Consider the following 15,016-nt stretch of genomic DNA (forward strand, 5'->3'; position numbering starts at 1 on the left):
TGGTCGCGTCGAAAAAAAAAAAAGAACCCGAGGCGTTTTTTTTTTTTTTGACGCTTTGGCGCGTGGCGTTTTTTCGCGTCAGTGTGCACATTCTCATTGGTGCCCTTTGTTTAGTCACGAGGCGTTAAACGTCGGCGAAAATCGCCGGCGAAATTCGTCCCGGTGTGAACAGGCCTTTAGTGTGGGTTTTTTACAAAATGTGTTTAGTTGTATAGCTGTTTAACCTTGTTTTGCCGAGCTAATTTGTCCTACTATGCTTACGTCTCTGCACCATGAGTGAGAGTAAAGGAGAGGATGATGAGTTTATATAGCACCTCTACCAACCAAACCTGTTATGATAGTGATGGAATATTCAGTTATGAATTTTTGCACTCCGTGCATTTTTTTCCGTTCTTTTTATTGTTATAAAAATGAGCATATCTGCCGGCTCAAACGTAGACATATGAAAGTTCAAGAAATATAAGTAATTAAGATGGAAAAAAGATTAATGAAGTAATGTGACATTTAGTTAGATAAATACGTAAATTTGAGTTGTATAAACAATTAGAGTTTGAATAAATTTAACTAAATTATTTTTCAGCCGTGTTACTTTTTTGATGGACTTATAATTTCTATCCGCCGTCATTAAAATCTCACACTCCGTCTCAAGTGTCGCGCTTTCTTTTTTTTTTCTCCACGCGTTTCCATGGTGACTCCAGAAATCGGCGATCTATTGAGAATGTCTTTATGTACCGTGCGTTAACCCAGGGTTACCAAGTCGAGCGTAATTACGCCAACTCATATCCGGTCTTTTGGAACCGACATACCCAGAGTAAGCAAGTTCAGGCGGATTTCAGCCAGAGTTCAGGCTTAAAGTCAGGGTAGTTTAAACATGCTTCCTGGAATACCCCCCAGTTCTTTGGCTATAAACAGCATAATCATAATTAAAAGACCACTAGGAACACATTTACATTAGACCACTTTAAGGTAGGTATCTGAAATCAGGGTTTCAAAACTCCAAACCTCAGGGACAACTAACCTGTATGTCTTCCATGTTTAAACACACCTGATGTAGCTCATCATCAAGCTCTGCAGAGACTGGATAATTACAGTAGTTAGAGGCAGGTGTGTTGAAGAGGAGAAACAAAAGCCTCCAGGATGATGAAGCATGAGGAGTTCAGAAACAATTGCCTGAATGATGTCTGTAGTTGTGTGTATCCACTTTCTGTCAGTCTTCTACAAAAGGACACTATTCACAATGAGTTAGGAATATTGTTACCAGTGCTTTTCTTAATTCCAACGAAACGTGTAAAAGTTCCCTTTGATATCGTTAATAATCAATGAGAAGAAACACAATTTTCATTGGTTTGATATTTATTGCCCCCAAAATGAAGACAATCATAAAGATAGCCCCAAATAACAAACACTGACCATGTCAATAGCAGGCATGTCCACATTTGCCAGTATTTGTCTAACGATCCTCGCTAGCCTTATGATTCAGGGGTGCTCACATCCAGGCTTCGAAGGGACCTCCTGCTAGTTTTCCAGAAGCTCCGCCTCCTCTGCTGCTGTTTACCTGGATCAGGTGTGTTTAGCCAATAGGGAGCTTCATGGCAGGAAAACATGTAGGACGCCGGGCCTCGAGGCGGGGATTTGGGCACCCCTGCCTGAGACAACGTTCCACTCTTCCACGAGTGCTACATGCAGTTCTGTCAGGTCACTTGGGGGTGGGGTCCGATCACGAGTTTCTGCTTCAGCTGGTCCCAGACCTGCTCTATGGGGTTCAGGTCAGGGGACACTGCTGGTCAAACCACATGAGGTACTTTCACTTCTTGAAGTCCAGCTTTGACCACTCTGGCAGCACGTGGAGGGGCGTGATCATCCACGAACAGGAAGTTGGGGGGGTTCTGATGGAACTGGGGGATGGTGATGGTTTTATGAAGTCTTGAGGTCAGAACGTGCAGTGCCTGGACCATCTACAAGAACTACATCGGTTTTGCACAGACTGGTGATACCTGCACAGACTGTTTCGCCTCCTCCACCAAAGTGATCCCTGGGAAGTGAACCATGTTGACTTTGGCATATCGCTCACTTCGGCTGACAGTCATCAGTGAACAGGACAGTAGACTGGTGCTGCACTTTTCAGGTCACAAGTTCTTGTTCCCACTGCAAACGTTTCCTGAGGTGTCTTGGTGTCATTGGAGTCACCTGCAGCGGTCATCTGGTATTCAAGTCTTGAAGGCGTGGAGTCAGTTGTGACTGGTTTGTCTGGACACCCTAGTACCTGTCACATCTGGTAACGGGCCTGCAGCTATGTGGCGTTTGCTACACCTTATCTGAGGTCAGAGGTCTTTAGGTACTGGTCATAGCATTGGTGGGGCTCCACTCCGGCACTGTAAAAAGCATTTATTTGATATTGCTGACAAAAAAATCAAGGAAATATTTTACAAGCAATTTTTTGAAGTTTACTGAACCAAGCAGAATTTTCAGTTGGTAAAAACTAATATTCACTTTTTTATATTCAAATTTTTTACTTTTAAAACATTGTTAAATTTGAGCAGGTTGTACCTAATAAAAATAAGTTGGATGTAGCAAATGTATAATTATTTGACATACTTACATGTATTCATTTCAGTGAAGTCTTAGAATTTAAGTTTTGATAGTTATACTTTTTGTCAGGACTAATATGAATTTAAGAAATACGAAGAAGTCTTATTTTGAAAAGATTTATTCAGTATACAAACTTACAAATTTAGAAGTACTCTCTAAATTCCAAGTAGAAGTATGACAGTTAACTTAATAGCCAACTTAGTTTAGACATAACATAATTCAGTCAAATTGTCAATGTTTAAAACAGAAAAAACAGGGAGAATTTAGAGAGAACTAAGACTTTAAAACACTTCACAGGTTTTTTGGAGTCTTGGTGGATCTCAAACCAGCAAGTTCTTCAAAAATCGAATTTTCTTTTTATTCCTGATATTTCTTGGTGCATCTGGTGCGTAACGGAGCAAAACCTTCATTGGGCCTCATGCAACGCGCTGTGTGCAGGTGGGCCTGCTCGTCCGTTAATCCATGTGGTTGAATGATGAACTTTGAGTGACTTACTGGAAAAAAAAAATCAGCTTTTTATACCAACAGAATGTTGACATTGATGCAACGTTGAGGTTTTTTTTTTGTTCTGGCCCCAATGAGTAAAGCACAAACACTGTATAGCATATCCAATGAAATCAAAACCATGATTTCTAAACATGAACTAGACATGATAATCCATCCCTTTGTGTCCCCACATTTAGACGACTGCAGCAGCCTTTTTCACTCGTCTAAACAGAGAACCGAACCGTCTGATGCTGAACTCTGCTGCCAGGCATTTGACTCGCACAAACTAAAGAGCACACATCACCCCCATGTTAAAGTCTCTTCACTGGCTCCCAGGAACGTTCAGAATACATTTTAAGATCCTGGTCCTGACCTTCAGAGCCCTACAATCAGACAGATACCCTCTCCCAAAGGCCAAGACCCTCAGGGCAAAATCTGCTGATGGTCCCTGGCACACGTGAAAACCCAAGGAGAGACGTTCTTTCAGAGCAGACTGTGGAACAGACTCCCACCATCCTTACGTTCGCTGGACTCCATTAAAACCGCACTTAGAATCCGGCTCTCCAATCCCACTGCATGGCCGGTGACTGCATTTTGGGTATTTTTAACTGTGCTGTATTCTGTGAGAAGCACTTTGGGACCGTCTGAAAGGTGCTATAGAAGTACACCTTAGTTTTTCCAATGCCCCTAACTTTGTGAGTCCATCCTCAAATCTCTTTGCCCCCAAATTTTATAGGATTTGCTAAATTTTCAAGTCACCATGCTGCCGGTGATATTTCAAGAGTTGAAAGGACTAAAAATTCCACAAAAGACTTCTCCATAAAAACATTTGTTTTAGTTAAGCTGGTCTAAACTATTTGACCAATGTGGGCGATTGTACTTTAAATTTTACAACGTTGCCTTTTTACCAAAACCTTTGCCTCTTGACACTTCCATTTGTATTACTTTGACTAAAACAGCAATAAACATAAAATACAAAAATAATTTTAAAACCGTGCTTTACACAACATTTTATTTATTCTATTTGTGCTTATTATAACTTAACAGCACACAAAATGATCCCCAGCCACCCTCAAAAATGACAGAGCAGTGCAATCCTCCTAGTGACACACAAGATTGGAGAGCATACACTTCAGAGGGGAGCAGGTACCCAAAAAATGAGGAGGGGAAGGCACAAACTAGCTTGCTGCATCCACAGGGGGGTGTCTCGAGGGCCACTGATCATGCCACAAAGGAAAGGTGGAGTGTGTATCTACCATATCTCACCAACAGTGACCCTTTCTCCAACAAGGGGAAGTGAGAAGGATTTAAAGTAGACGTTGAAATTCTAGCTCATCATTTACTTTCAAGAGTTGTGACCTCTGCCCCTCCAACCAAAAAAATAAAAACCAAAACAACAACAAAAAAGCTATGTACATAAAGAATAACATTCTCCTGTGATCTGTACATGTGGGCCTGTACATTAATTACTGTCTAATACAAAAAAGAACATTGAACTCAAAACTTAAATCAGTATTTGCCCCCTCCAATGCTAGACATTCATGGCATGTTCAGAATGTCCCATCTTGCTCACCATCTGTCAAAATAAAGTTCACATTTTTATAGTTAACCGGGAGGTGAAGACGGGCATAAAGGAAGAAAAAAAAAAGGAAAAAAAAAGAGCCACCCCACTTCTACAGTCAGCGTTCTTATGGCCGGAACTCCAGTTCATCTACACTGATGACTTTGGCCGGCATGGAAGGCAGCGGTTGGTCGAGGACGTCCGAGCCGAACCATTTAGCAAGACCAAGAGGGGAGCTGCCCCGGTGTCGCTGAACGCCGTTTGTCCATTGAGGCCTGTGGCCATGTGACACTGGGATGCTTGGATGTACTGAAAAGACAAAGCGGGAGAAAAACGGTTTCAGAAAACCTCTGAATACGTTTGAACTGGAACTGTGGCACTGAACTCACTTGGTCTCTGGGATTGAAGCTGTGGGGGCATTACTGCCAGCTGCATTTGAGTGTTGGCTCTGGGAGGTAGAAGCGGATGCCCTGCGGCGCTCACAGGGTACAGTGGCTGTCCAAGAAGTGCAGGTGGCAAGCCTTGAAGTTGGGCTAAGATATTGCAAAAAATCTAGTGATCAAATCAGGCAAAAACTAGATGTACAACAACGGTAATAGTGCCTTACAAACCGCACACATACAAACCTGCTTGCAGAAGTGCAGGTCCCAGCTGCTGGGGCTGGATCCCCTGTTCCAGCATTCGCTGGACCACATTGGGGTGGAGCTGAGGAGGCGGCCGTACCATGGGGACATGGGACAGCAGTGGCACTGGGTAGACCGGACGAGGGAAAGATGAAGGGGGCCCTGGGGGAACCATGTTTACTGTATGGTGGCCACTTGGACTAGGCCTGAGACACTCTTGGCCTTTGTTTTGCAGAGGCTGTGAGGCGGCCTTCATCCCTGCTGATGATGCAACGCTTTCATCCAACGTTTCCAGGAAAGGATTAGGAGAGCTTCTGCTGCCTGGAAAACATAATTTTTATTAGGTTTGATCAATTAATCAGAAAAAAACGTGCGAAATATGAGACTTTAATAGAACTGACCATCTTGTGAGGGTGCAGTTGTCTCCTTTGCATCAGAAGGAAGGGATGCGTCATCTCTGGTTTTCTCCTTGGTTGCATACATTTTGCGAATTACAGAAGTGGGTGTAAATGATGGAGACAACTGCCAAAGAGCAACAGAGCAAGGCATTTAATAAACAGGACACCACATTGACCCCAACAGCAAGGTTCATCCTCACCATGCTAGTGACGGCATTTCCAGGAGAGTTTCTTCCAGCAGGAGGCTGAGGTCCAGGGGAATGGTTCACACGCTGTGGTCTGCCCATCACAAACAACCAAAGTCAGCCAAACCCAAAAACCAAACAAGTCATGTGCTCCACTTTCAGGTTTGTACATTTGTGCCACATTTCAGGGAATTGGATCAATGTTAAAACACTGACAATAAATAAATGATTGAGGCACGCAAGCTGCCAACAATGGAGTAATAAAATACACCAGGACTGCAGGATATGAGCAAAACCTGTGATGTAAATTATTAGTGATCAATACTGCGATGACCATGTGACTTAAGATACACGAACAAATAGAAAAACGATTACATCATTTCTATTTCATTGCAACCGTTTTATTTTAAAGAAAATTCACTTTATTTATGGTCCACTTTGATCACTTTCTTTTTGGCCAATTATTGGTTGAATACTATAAATCATTCAATCACTGTTTTCCTGTTTTTCTTTATTCTAGTATCTTCCTCCATTTTTTGCTGCTTAACTTCTACAATTTTTCATTTATTTCAACCTTTCAAATGTTCAGCTCGTTCAGATTTTTCCAGCTGTGACTTTTGGTCCTTCAAATCCTTGAACTTTTCCAGATATTCCAGGATTTCTGCCTCTATTGAAATAAATGGGGAATCCTTGGTGCAGAAGCTCGCTGGTTCGATACCCGGCTCTGGCATTTAAAAAAAAAGTTTTTTGCCAATTATTACCCTTTAAGTTTCATTTTCATTCAGCAATACACTGTTCAACCCTGCATTTTCTTCTGGATATGCAGCTCTTAGTTTGAAATTAAAATTCCTCAAAAGAATCCGTTTCAATGCATAAACCTTTGCAGGCACAAACAACTCATCATGAAAACTCCTGCCATTAATCACACTTTCACACGTTAACCATTGTCCAGTACTAGTTTAGATAGAAAGAGCAAAATCAAACCTATTCCGAAAAGCCCTGTCCTGGGGCTGCTTGTTGTAAGCTTGCTGGAAGGGTTGGTGAGCATGAAGAGCGAGGTCCTGGTGGAAGGTCAGGGCTTCCAGGTCCACTTGATTCATAGGCATAGACAGTGCTCTAATCTGGACGATACAAACGACAATAAAGCTTTAGACCCCTGTTTGGACAACACACACACACACACAATAAAGGGTCATGCAGGTTTCTAGGAAGACCGTTTGGCATCTTGACCATCATTCATTCATCTTCTTCCGTTTTGTCCCTTTCGGGTTCACGGGGCTGCTGGAGTCTATCCTGGCCACTTGTGGGTGAAGGCAGGGGACACCCTGGACAGGTCTTCAATCACACACACATGCACACACACATGCACACCTAGGGACAATTTAGAGTAACCAATGAACCTTTGAAGCTGGAGTCCCTGGAGAAAACCCACGCATGCACGGGGAGAACATGCCAACTCCACACAGAAACGCCCTCCTTTGATGTTCTGGTTCAGATCCCCCAGCCGGGACTTGAACCAGGAACATTCTTGCTGTGAGACAAGAGCGCTGACCACTGCACCACCAGTGCAGCTTAAACCAGTGCTTTTTTTAACCCCGTGAGCTGTGACAGATGGTCAAGTGTGCTGTCGTCCATTTTGCATCATTGGTGTAACTAACACTTAGGAGGAGATGAGCCGCGTTCAGCCAAACAGGAGTAGGACTGACACAGTAGCTGGGAATGACTGCCAACTGCTCTCATTTTGGAAAAAGTTCAACCCCTTAAAATGTCTCAGCCAATTATTGTTGGAGTCTTAATCATACATGTCAATCCAACCAAAGACACGCGGTGAACATCTTCCTTGTGCTGACATGGCTCATAAAGTCCATCAGTTCCAACAGAAGGTCGTGTTTGGCGGCGTAGCTTCCCACAGGATCTGCTGTCAGATCATGTAAAACTCTAACAATGCTTAGACAGGAGTCTGTCCTGCATCAGCGCTGCCGTTCTCGGACCACATCACCAGTGACTCATTGGGTTAATGCGACAACATCTCCTACTGCTAACCATCATAAGGCCCAATGCACACAAACAAACACTATTATGTTCTCTTTTGAGGTTTGTGTTATTAACAGCCAGAGATTCCAGAGTTCAAGTCTGTGGAAATCAGCTGCTTCCGTTAGAAAGATCAATGTCTGTATTGAAGGACAAATTCTAGCTCAAACTTCAAGCACTATTGAAACAATTAAGCAAAGTTTCAATATTAGCAATAAAAAAAGGAACAGAATTAAGGCTAATTTTTTTCACTAAAATTAAACAAAAACATTTGTTAGAGCCATGTTAAAACTATTAAACTATTATCCAGAGGGATTGGTACATCATGAACACAGACCAGTTTTCTTACATTTTCAGTTTCCTTGTGATTTTTCTGCCAAGGCAGAAAGTGGACATTTGCCAAAAAACACTGATGTGAACAACAAAAGCACAAACTTAAGAGTAGTTAAAGTATTTTTCAATAGTAATCAGATTAATATGTCCATTTTTAACAACCTACATGCGGCCAAACCAACAGAGGCAGCTCGCTTTAAGCCCAGGTTACCTGCTGCTGCACAGGACTGATGGAGCCGTGGAGACGGGAGAACTGATCTGGCAGAGGGGGCTGAGGACCAACGGCAAACCCTTTAGAATCAAACACAGTTGGTCAAACCCTCAGTGGGTCAGTCAACTTCATGAAAAGTCCCATTGCCTTTGGACTAAACTCTCCATCTCACCTGCAGGAGGCGGCAACCTGGTGCTGAAGTAGTCCGGAGATGGCGCCCTCTGTGGAAACAGGGGTGGCGAGGGGCCTTTGTGCAATAGACCCTGTAGGGGGGCAGCAGTCCCCGGAGCATCAGAGTTGCTCACCAGGCTGCCTAAAGGAGGCGAGGGGTCTCTGTGCCTCAAGAGCTCCTAAAACAACAGAAATAAAAAACTTTAACTGCCATGTTGAGACAAAGGCATCCTTTTTAGTCCCCAGACCTGATGTCCTCTTCAGGGTTTAGGCGAGCTCTTTGTGGTTACAAACTAGGGGTGTAGCGGTTAGCCGATTTCTATTCCAATCCAACCAGATTGAACAGTCTAAGGAAAGTTCTTAACCAAATTAAACCATTATAAATGGCTTTAAAATGAGGTCAATAAATACTCAATATTTGAAAATACAGTTTGGATGGAGGTACAGTGGCTTCATTTCTACTCTGTCATCACAGCGGTCAACACACACGTGATGACATCATCAAACACGGATCAGTCCAATGTGTGGACAGACTTTGAGTAAAGTCATGTGACCATCCAGTGTCTAGAATGTTCTAAGAATGTTCCCTTTGGATTCTTTGGATGTGGAAAAACAACTCTGGAAGTTTGGATAAAGATGTTATGGATCGACCTCGAGCTAATATCGACTATGAATCATATCGGCAACCACCAATTATGATATGAATCGAATCTTTAAAGAAATCTACCCCCATTACAGACCCACGTGTGCAAACTTATGTCTTTACGGCTTTCCTTTGTATGTCTGACAAACTTCTGAATTTACACATTGAAAACTGTGCTTTTTGTGAGAAGCAGTCTGAGCAAAACGTTCATTGCTTTGAATGTCAAAACAAATCATTTGCCTTTAAAGGCATGCGACCTACCGAATGCAGCTGTGAGAAAACAAACGCCATCCATACCTGAAAGGGGTTTTTCTGCTGCTGCGGCATCACAGCTTGGTCTGCTGGTTTCTGAGGGTTTTGGAAAAAAGAACCAAACAAAAAAACGTAAATGTTTCCCCCGAAACTTCATTCCTTCTCATCAAGCATTTTTCCACAACGAATCATTTGTGAGCAGCCCAAGTACTCACCACTATTCTGTTCATTTTAATGTAAAAACCAAGCGGACATGAAAACACGGCAAACGCATGCGGAGCATGTAAAGTCAGTGTTCGTCATGCCAGCAGTGATGCTTCATTCATAACCACAACATGCTCCTCAGTGGTTTTTAAAGACATTTTGTTCTTATTTGACGCAAAGGATCGCAATCGAACAACAAGAGCAGATTTTAAAAGGAACGGCTGCCATACCAATCTGTAGCCACCATCTTTAAATCAGATTATTTACATTTAGCTTCTATGCTTGTGTCATGGGGGGGGGTCGCTTGTTTTGGTTGAGAAGAGGGGCACAGTGGGGTCAAAATACTTACACTGTTGGAATTGGGTCTGGGGTGACTTGGCAGAGTTCCACTTGCCTTCATGCTGCTGACCAGTTTGTTGAAGGCTGACATGTCAGTGTCGCGCGAGCGCGGCCGGCTACTAGAGCCGCCAGTTAACGCTTCCTCTAAATGCTCCGCCATGAAGGGCGTGCCGTTCCCGTGCCCCGGAGACGCCTTTGGCACAGGCGCTTCAGAGGACAGCCTCATCCCCTTCATGTTTCCTTCCACATCCTCCAGCGACAGAACCACCCCAGAGTTAGCTGGTTAGAGGACAGACGCTTTCAGCAAAGAAAAGGCTCAAACCAACGCTAGAAAATACTTTGTCTTCAGTTGACTTTCTAGATGAAACAAAAGAGCAGAAAACGTTGAAACTCATCTTGATGGGTCACATCGTTTTCCTGGTTTTCCCCAGACGGGTTCAACGATTACACAGAATACTAAAGTTACATCTACACAATACTATATACTTGGAATTGTAGAGTAAAATCCTCCTTTATTCAGACTAATCAGCTGTAAAAGCTAATTATTAATATGATATATATTAATAAAACAATTTTCACAAGACTAAAACTATTTTTTTAAATAGATTTTTGCCAAATTGACAAAGAACTGGGTTTTTCTTTTTAACGCCTTTGATGCAAATATGCATCAACCACTACGGCCCCAAAATGACCTAAATAGGCATCTACTTGAAAACAAAGATGTGATTCATGTAACTCAGACATCGAGGGGTTAAATGTGTCCAATTCCATACATCCAAACAGGTTCCAGACCCAGATGGGGTCGGATGGATGAATCCACACTCACTGCTTTCTCGTAGCCGAGCTTTGTTGACAGATAAAGTAGACAAGAGAGGTTTCAGGTCTACTTTGGCCTTCTGCAGCAACTCCAGGATGTCCACCTTTTCTTTGGACTCAGACGGCTGAATGGGCGTGAAGTATGACGCAGGACCTTGACAGAGAGACATGGAGGCCGGTTCAAAACCCGAGACAACAGAGGAAGATTGGGAAGGACAATGATGCCCTCGCCGTGGTATCTTTGCGTTTTATCATTTTGGATGTTTGTGGTTTTTAGCATAAACTGATTCTTCCCATCTGCGTGTAAGACAGAAATAAGGGCATCACGTCACTTACGTGCGAGTTTTTCCAACTCCTCATGGGGGGTAGACCTTAAACTGCTGGAATGACTGCCTGATGGGCTTAAACTGCTGGAAAACCACTGACTGAAGCGACTCGCTGACACAGGGCCCTCCCCCAAAACGTCCTCGATCATCTGAAAGGCAAAAAGAAAGGCTTGTGAGGGAGACTGGGAAAACATGTGCACAGAAGAGTCAAAGAATGGAACTGGGAAACTTCCTTTTAAAAAGCTTTTTATCGATTTGCAGAAAAGTGCTAAGACATGAAACAATAACCTTCAATATATACTGTACTGCCGTTTGGTCACAAGGATTTATTTTAGAACGCCTGGTCGTCTGAACTGCTCGGTCCAGCAGCACAGATGGGCTTACATTCGGATTGTTGACCCAACAGAAGCTCATCATTTAGTGACAGCGCCCACCGCCGGAGGTTTAGGTGGGACCAGAACAGTGCAGACGTGCAAAAAACTAAATTAACAAAACCTCAGTAATAAAAACATGGCTATAGATGTAACATTAGAGGAGAGAAAAGCACTGTGACGCATTTGACAACAGTGGAGCATGAGAAGTAATGACCCCCCTTCTGGCTGATGTTCTGGACATGCAGTCATAATGAAACAGCCTGGTACTTACAGAGGCCAGTCCTGGCATAGTCTTCTCCAAATTGAAAAACTCATTGAAGTCAAAGTCTCTGCTGGACTGGTCTGGAAGAACATCAGGATGTGGAACCTCCTGATCTGCTGTGGACGGCAAACTCACATCCTGGTCCTCCACTAATCCACCGTTAACATCCACAGCTGTGAGAAACGGAACAGACCCCCCAGCAGTAATGATTTTCTGGCCAACTTTAAAACAGTCTTCAATGTACATGTGAGCGACCTTCTTTGATGGGCTCCGTCCGCTTCCTGGACCTCTTGGACTTGCGTTTATCCTCCTCCAGGATCTTGTCGTCAAATCCGGTGAGTTCGATGGTTTCCGACTGGCTGGTGGGGCCTCCTGAGAACCACTCTGGCTCCTCCTCAACATACGAGTCGTTTCTTCTCCTCTCACTAAACACACGTTTGTCACCAAAATCTCTCTGCCAGTTCAGAAAAGGGGTCGGTGGACATGGAAAAGGGAATAACGATGGACTACTGAATGCAAAGTATTGAGAACTTCTTTCAACAGGGTTATACTAAAATACAAGACTAGTCATCATAACAGGATAATTTAAAGAAAATTCTTTAAAGAGACCTAAATGTTTGTAAAAATGGAAGAAACCAACCCTGAATCTTTTATCTTTGAAGTCTCTCTCTCGTTCTCTGTCCTTCTCTACTCGGGCTTCTCTCTCAAAAACCCGCGCTGGGATGATGCGGCCGCTGCCAATCCTGCGGGGGCCTCCAAGACGCAGGCTCTCATTCTCCTTGTTTTCCAGAGGACTGGTTGGGCGACGGACGTGAGCAGCGGGTAGGGCGTTGCCTTGACATCCACTGCCAAAACTACGGCGCTGTGGACTAAGTATGACGTCCAAGTCGTCCTCCTTCAACCGCTCACGGGGATCTTCATGGAAATAGGTGAGAAAAGAAGTTTCATTCAGAAATTTCAGTAAATATTCCTGAAAGCTTGAAGTCACAACTACAGAAAAGTCTTGTGGTATTCCCACCACTGTCTCACTCTTGAAGTGCACATACCTGGGATTCTTCGCTTTAAAGGAACCCTTTCATCCATGTAGTCCTTCTTAAAACCTTCCACCGGAGAGCTCCGCTCTGAAGTTGGATAGAGTGAGGCATGCCACTTTTCTGGGTCCCAAACTCCATCACTAAAGAACAGTTTTTAGGGGAAGGTGAGCAAAGAAATGTAACATAAAGATCAAGTAGGGCTGGCTGGTTAAAACACACATAGAATACGTTTCAGTATTTTTGGAAGTATATACTAACCCTAAAATTAACCAACCAACCAACCTCAGAGTAATTGTAACTGACATATCCTGTTCGGAACAAAAGGTCAAACTGTTGCGATTTTAGTCACTAAGTGAACTAAATCTGCCACAATCAAATGTAAGCTGATAAAATATGATATATAATCAAGAGGCAAAAAAAATATCTATGACTAACCCTTGAAATAAAAAAGAAAAGCATTTCACAAGGAGACGGTTTTACCTGTCATATTTCTCTGAGAGACACTCAGGCCTTTGATTGGAAATGGGAAGCTCTTTTATCCTGAGAAGCTCTTCCTGTGCACAAATGCTTGTGTTAAAAGGAAAACGGTGTGGAATAAGCAGCAACGTTTAGCTGACGCGTCTCATCACCTTGGTGTATCTGTAGGCAGACGTAGCCAGTGCCTGTTGCTTGGACTCAGTGGACGCACTTTCATTCTGTTCTGAGGCATCTTTGTCCATGATGCAGGCAAAGCGGTTCCAGGTAAACTACTGATCCTGTTGAAAACGGCAGAATTTCACATTCGTTTGGTGTCATTAGAGGCAATAAATAAATAATTGGTCAACTTCTTGATATTAAATAAGTTTCAGAATCAGACAATGTCTTAGCAGGAAAAAAAAAAAAAACCAAACCTTTAAAGAAAGTTTCTTGTAAATACATCAAACAGTACACACAGATAATTTGTCAAACCCAAAATACTGTACTGGTACTTATTTTGGAGCTTTGCTGGCATAAAGCTTATAAAATATATATTTTTTTAACCTTGTAATCCTTGGCTTGGAGATGTTGATCTTTTAAGCAGAATCATTTGATGGGGCTCAAAACGCTTCAAATCAACGGGGATCAAACTTTTCAAGTTGTCCTCCATTTGTGGAACAACCTCTTCATCCGTCCATTGGTGGTTTTGGTCTAAACTTTTCAAAGTCATCAAAACCCATTTGTTCCGGAGGTTAGTATGTTGTTTATAGTTTATTTCCATTAGCTTTACATGCATCATGTCTACTATAGGATTATTTAAACTTGGTTGGTAATTGTAGTTTAGTTTTTTAAGCACTTTGTTTTCAAATCTGTAATTAAAATAGATATATACTGGGGGGGGAGTTAACTCACTTAACAGTGAAGACCCAAACCATCCGTCAGTGGAGACCAATTAGTGGCTTAATTGAAAGCATCCTGACAACACAAGTGGCAGTCAATTACAATGAATCGCAAAATGTTTGCGACAAATGTTGATGCCACCTGGTAACAAATTATTAACTACAAGTAGTATTTTTCCTCCACCCATTTACCTCAACATTAGAGAACAACAATAAACACAGGTTGGTTAATTATGGTTACCCGAGTTGAGACAGTCCGATGCAAACCCCTGAGAGTTGAGGGGATGGCAAAAATGTGATTCAACAGAAACTTGTCAAAAGCATCTTGAAAAACACAAACAAACAACTTACTCAGTTGAAATGATGCGTGAAATACTGCCGAACAGCTGCACTTCACGTTAGTTAGCAAGTTAGCCTAGCGCCTTTCGCTAGCTAACTAGCTGGGTAATGGGGATAATTCCCACCCCGCAAACAACAACTCATAAGGCGGTCGACTTTTCCAAAGAGCTATATTGTTACAGGCTATGGCAGGGTAACTCAAAATAGTATTTCTAGTCCAAATAATTAATCGGGTCGCACAGAAACTCTGTAATCACAAATTATTGTTTGCTCTTTCTCTTGTTTCTTAGTCGTAGCAGCGAATTTCCTACAATCACCGCTTTAAGAAGGTCCTCAGAGAGATTAAAAGGTGCCCGTCGCGCCTTTGTAGAATTTAAATTTTTGTTACTGAAGGTGTAGGAGCAATCTTGTTCTTATTGCTTAAATATTATATAGACGTAATAAATGTTTGTTAATTAATAAAATCGTGTATATTTATTGTGAA

The 15,016-nt window shown here is 42.6% G+C and overlaps 1 protein-coding gene across 4 annotated transcripts; it reads right to left on the reverse strand.

Annotated features, from left to right (window-relative positions):
• Nucleotides 1-2,691: 2,691 nt before the first annotated feature.
• Nucleotides 2,692-14,866, reverse strand: eif4enif1 (eukaryotic translation initiation factor 4E nuclear import factor 1). 4 transcript variants are annotated; one of them, XM_011494562.3, is made up of 20 exons: nt 14,545-14,866; nt 13,468-13,593; nt 13,319-13,392; nt 12,851-12,978; nt 12,445-12,719; nt 12,060-12,258; nt 11,814-11,977; nt 11,179-11,317; nt 10,853-10,996; nt 10,037-10,305; nt 9,529-9,579; nt 8,590-8,767; nt 8,418-8,497; nt 6,827-6,963; nt 5,858-5,936; nt 5,661-5,781; nt 5,263-5,580; nt 5,026-5,169; nt 4,747-4,945; nt 2,692-4,651 (listed from the first exon to the last, which is right to left on the reverse strand). In XM_011494562.3, the coding sequence occupies exons 2-19, from the start codon at nt 13,555-13,557 to the stop codon at nt 4,764-4,766; spliced, it is 2,772 nt and encodes a 923-aa protein (XP_011492864.1). In that variant the 5' UTR covers nt 13,558-13,593; nt 14,545-14,866; the 3' UTR covers nt 2,692-4,651; nt 4,747-4,763. The 4 variants fall into 4 exon arrangements, with proteins under 4 accessions (XP_011492864.1, XP_011492862.1, NP_001121993.1 ...); XM_011494560.3 differs by having other exon boundaries at nt 2,692-4,945; NM_001128521.1 differs by having other exon boundaries at nt 4,078-4,945; nt 10,082-10,305; nt 14,545-14,789.
• Between the last annotated feature and the right edge of the window lie 150 nt (nt 14,867-15,016).

The sequence above is a fragment of the Oryzias latipes genome, chromosome 5, assembly GCF_002234675.1.
Source record: "Oryzias latipes chromosome 5, ASM223467v1".
NCBI classification, from domain to species: domain Eukaryota; kingdom Metazoa; phylum Chordata; class Actinopteri; order Beloniformes; family Adrianichthyidae; genus Oryzias; species Oryzias latipes.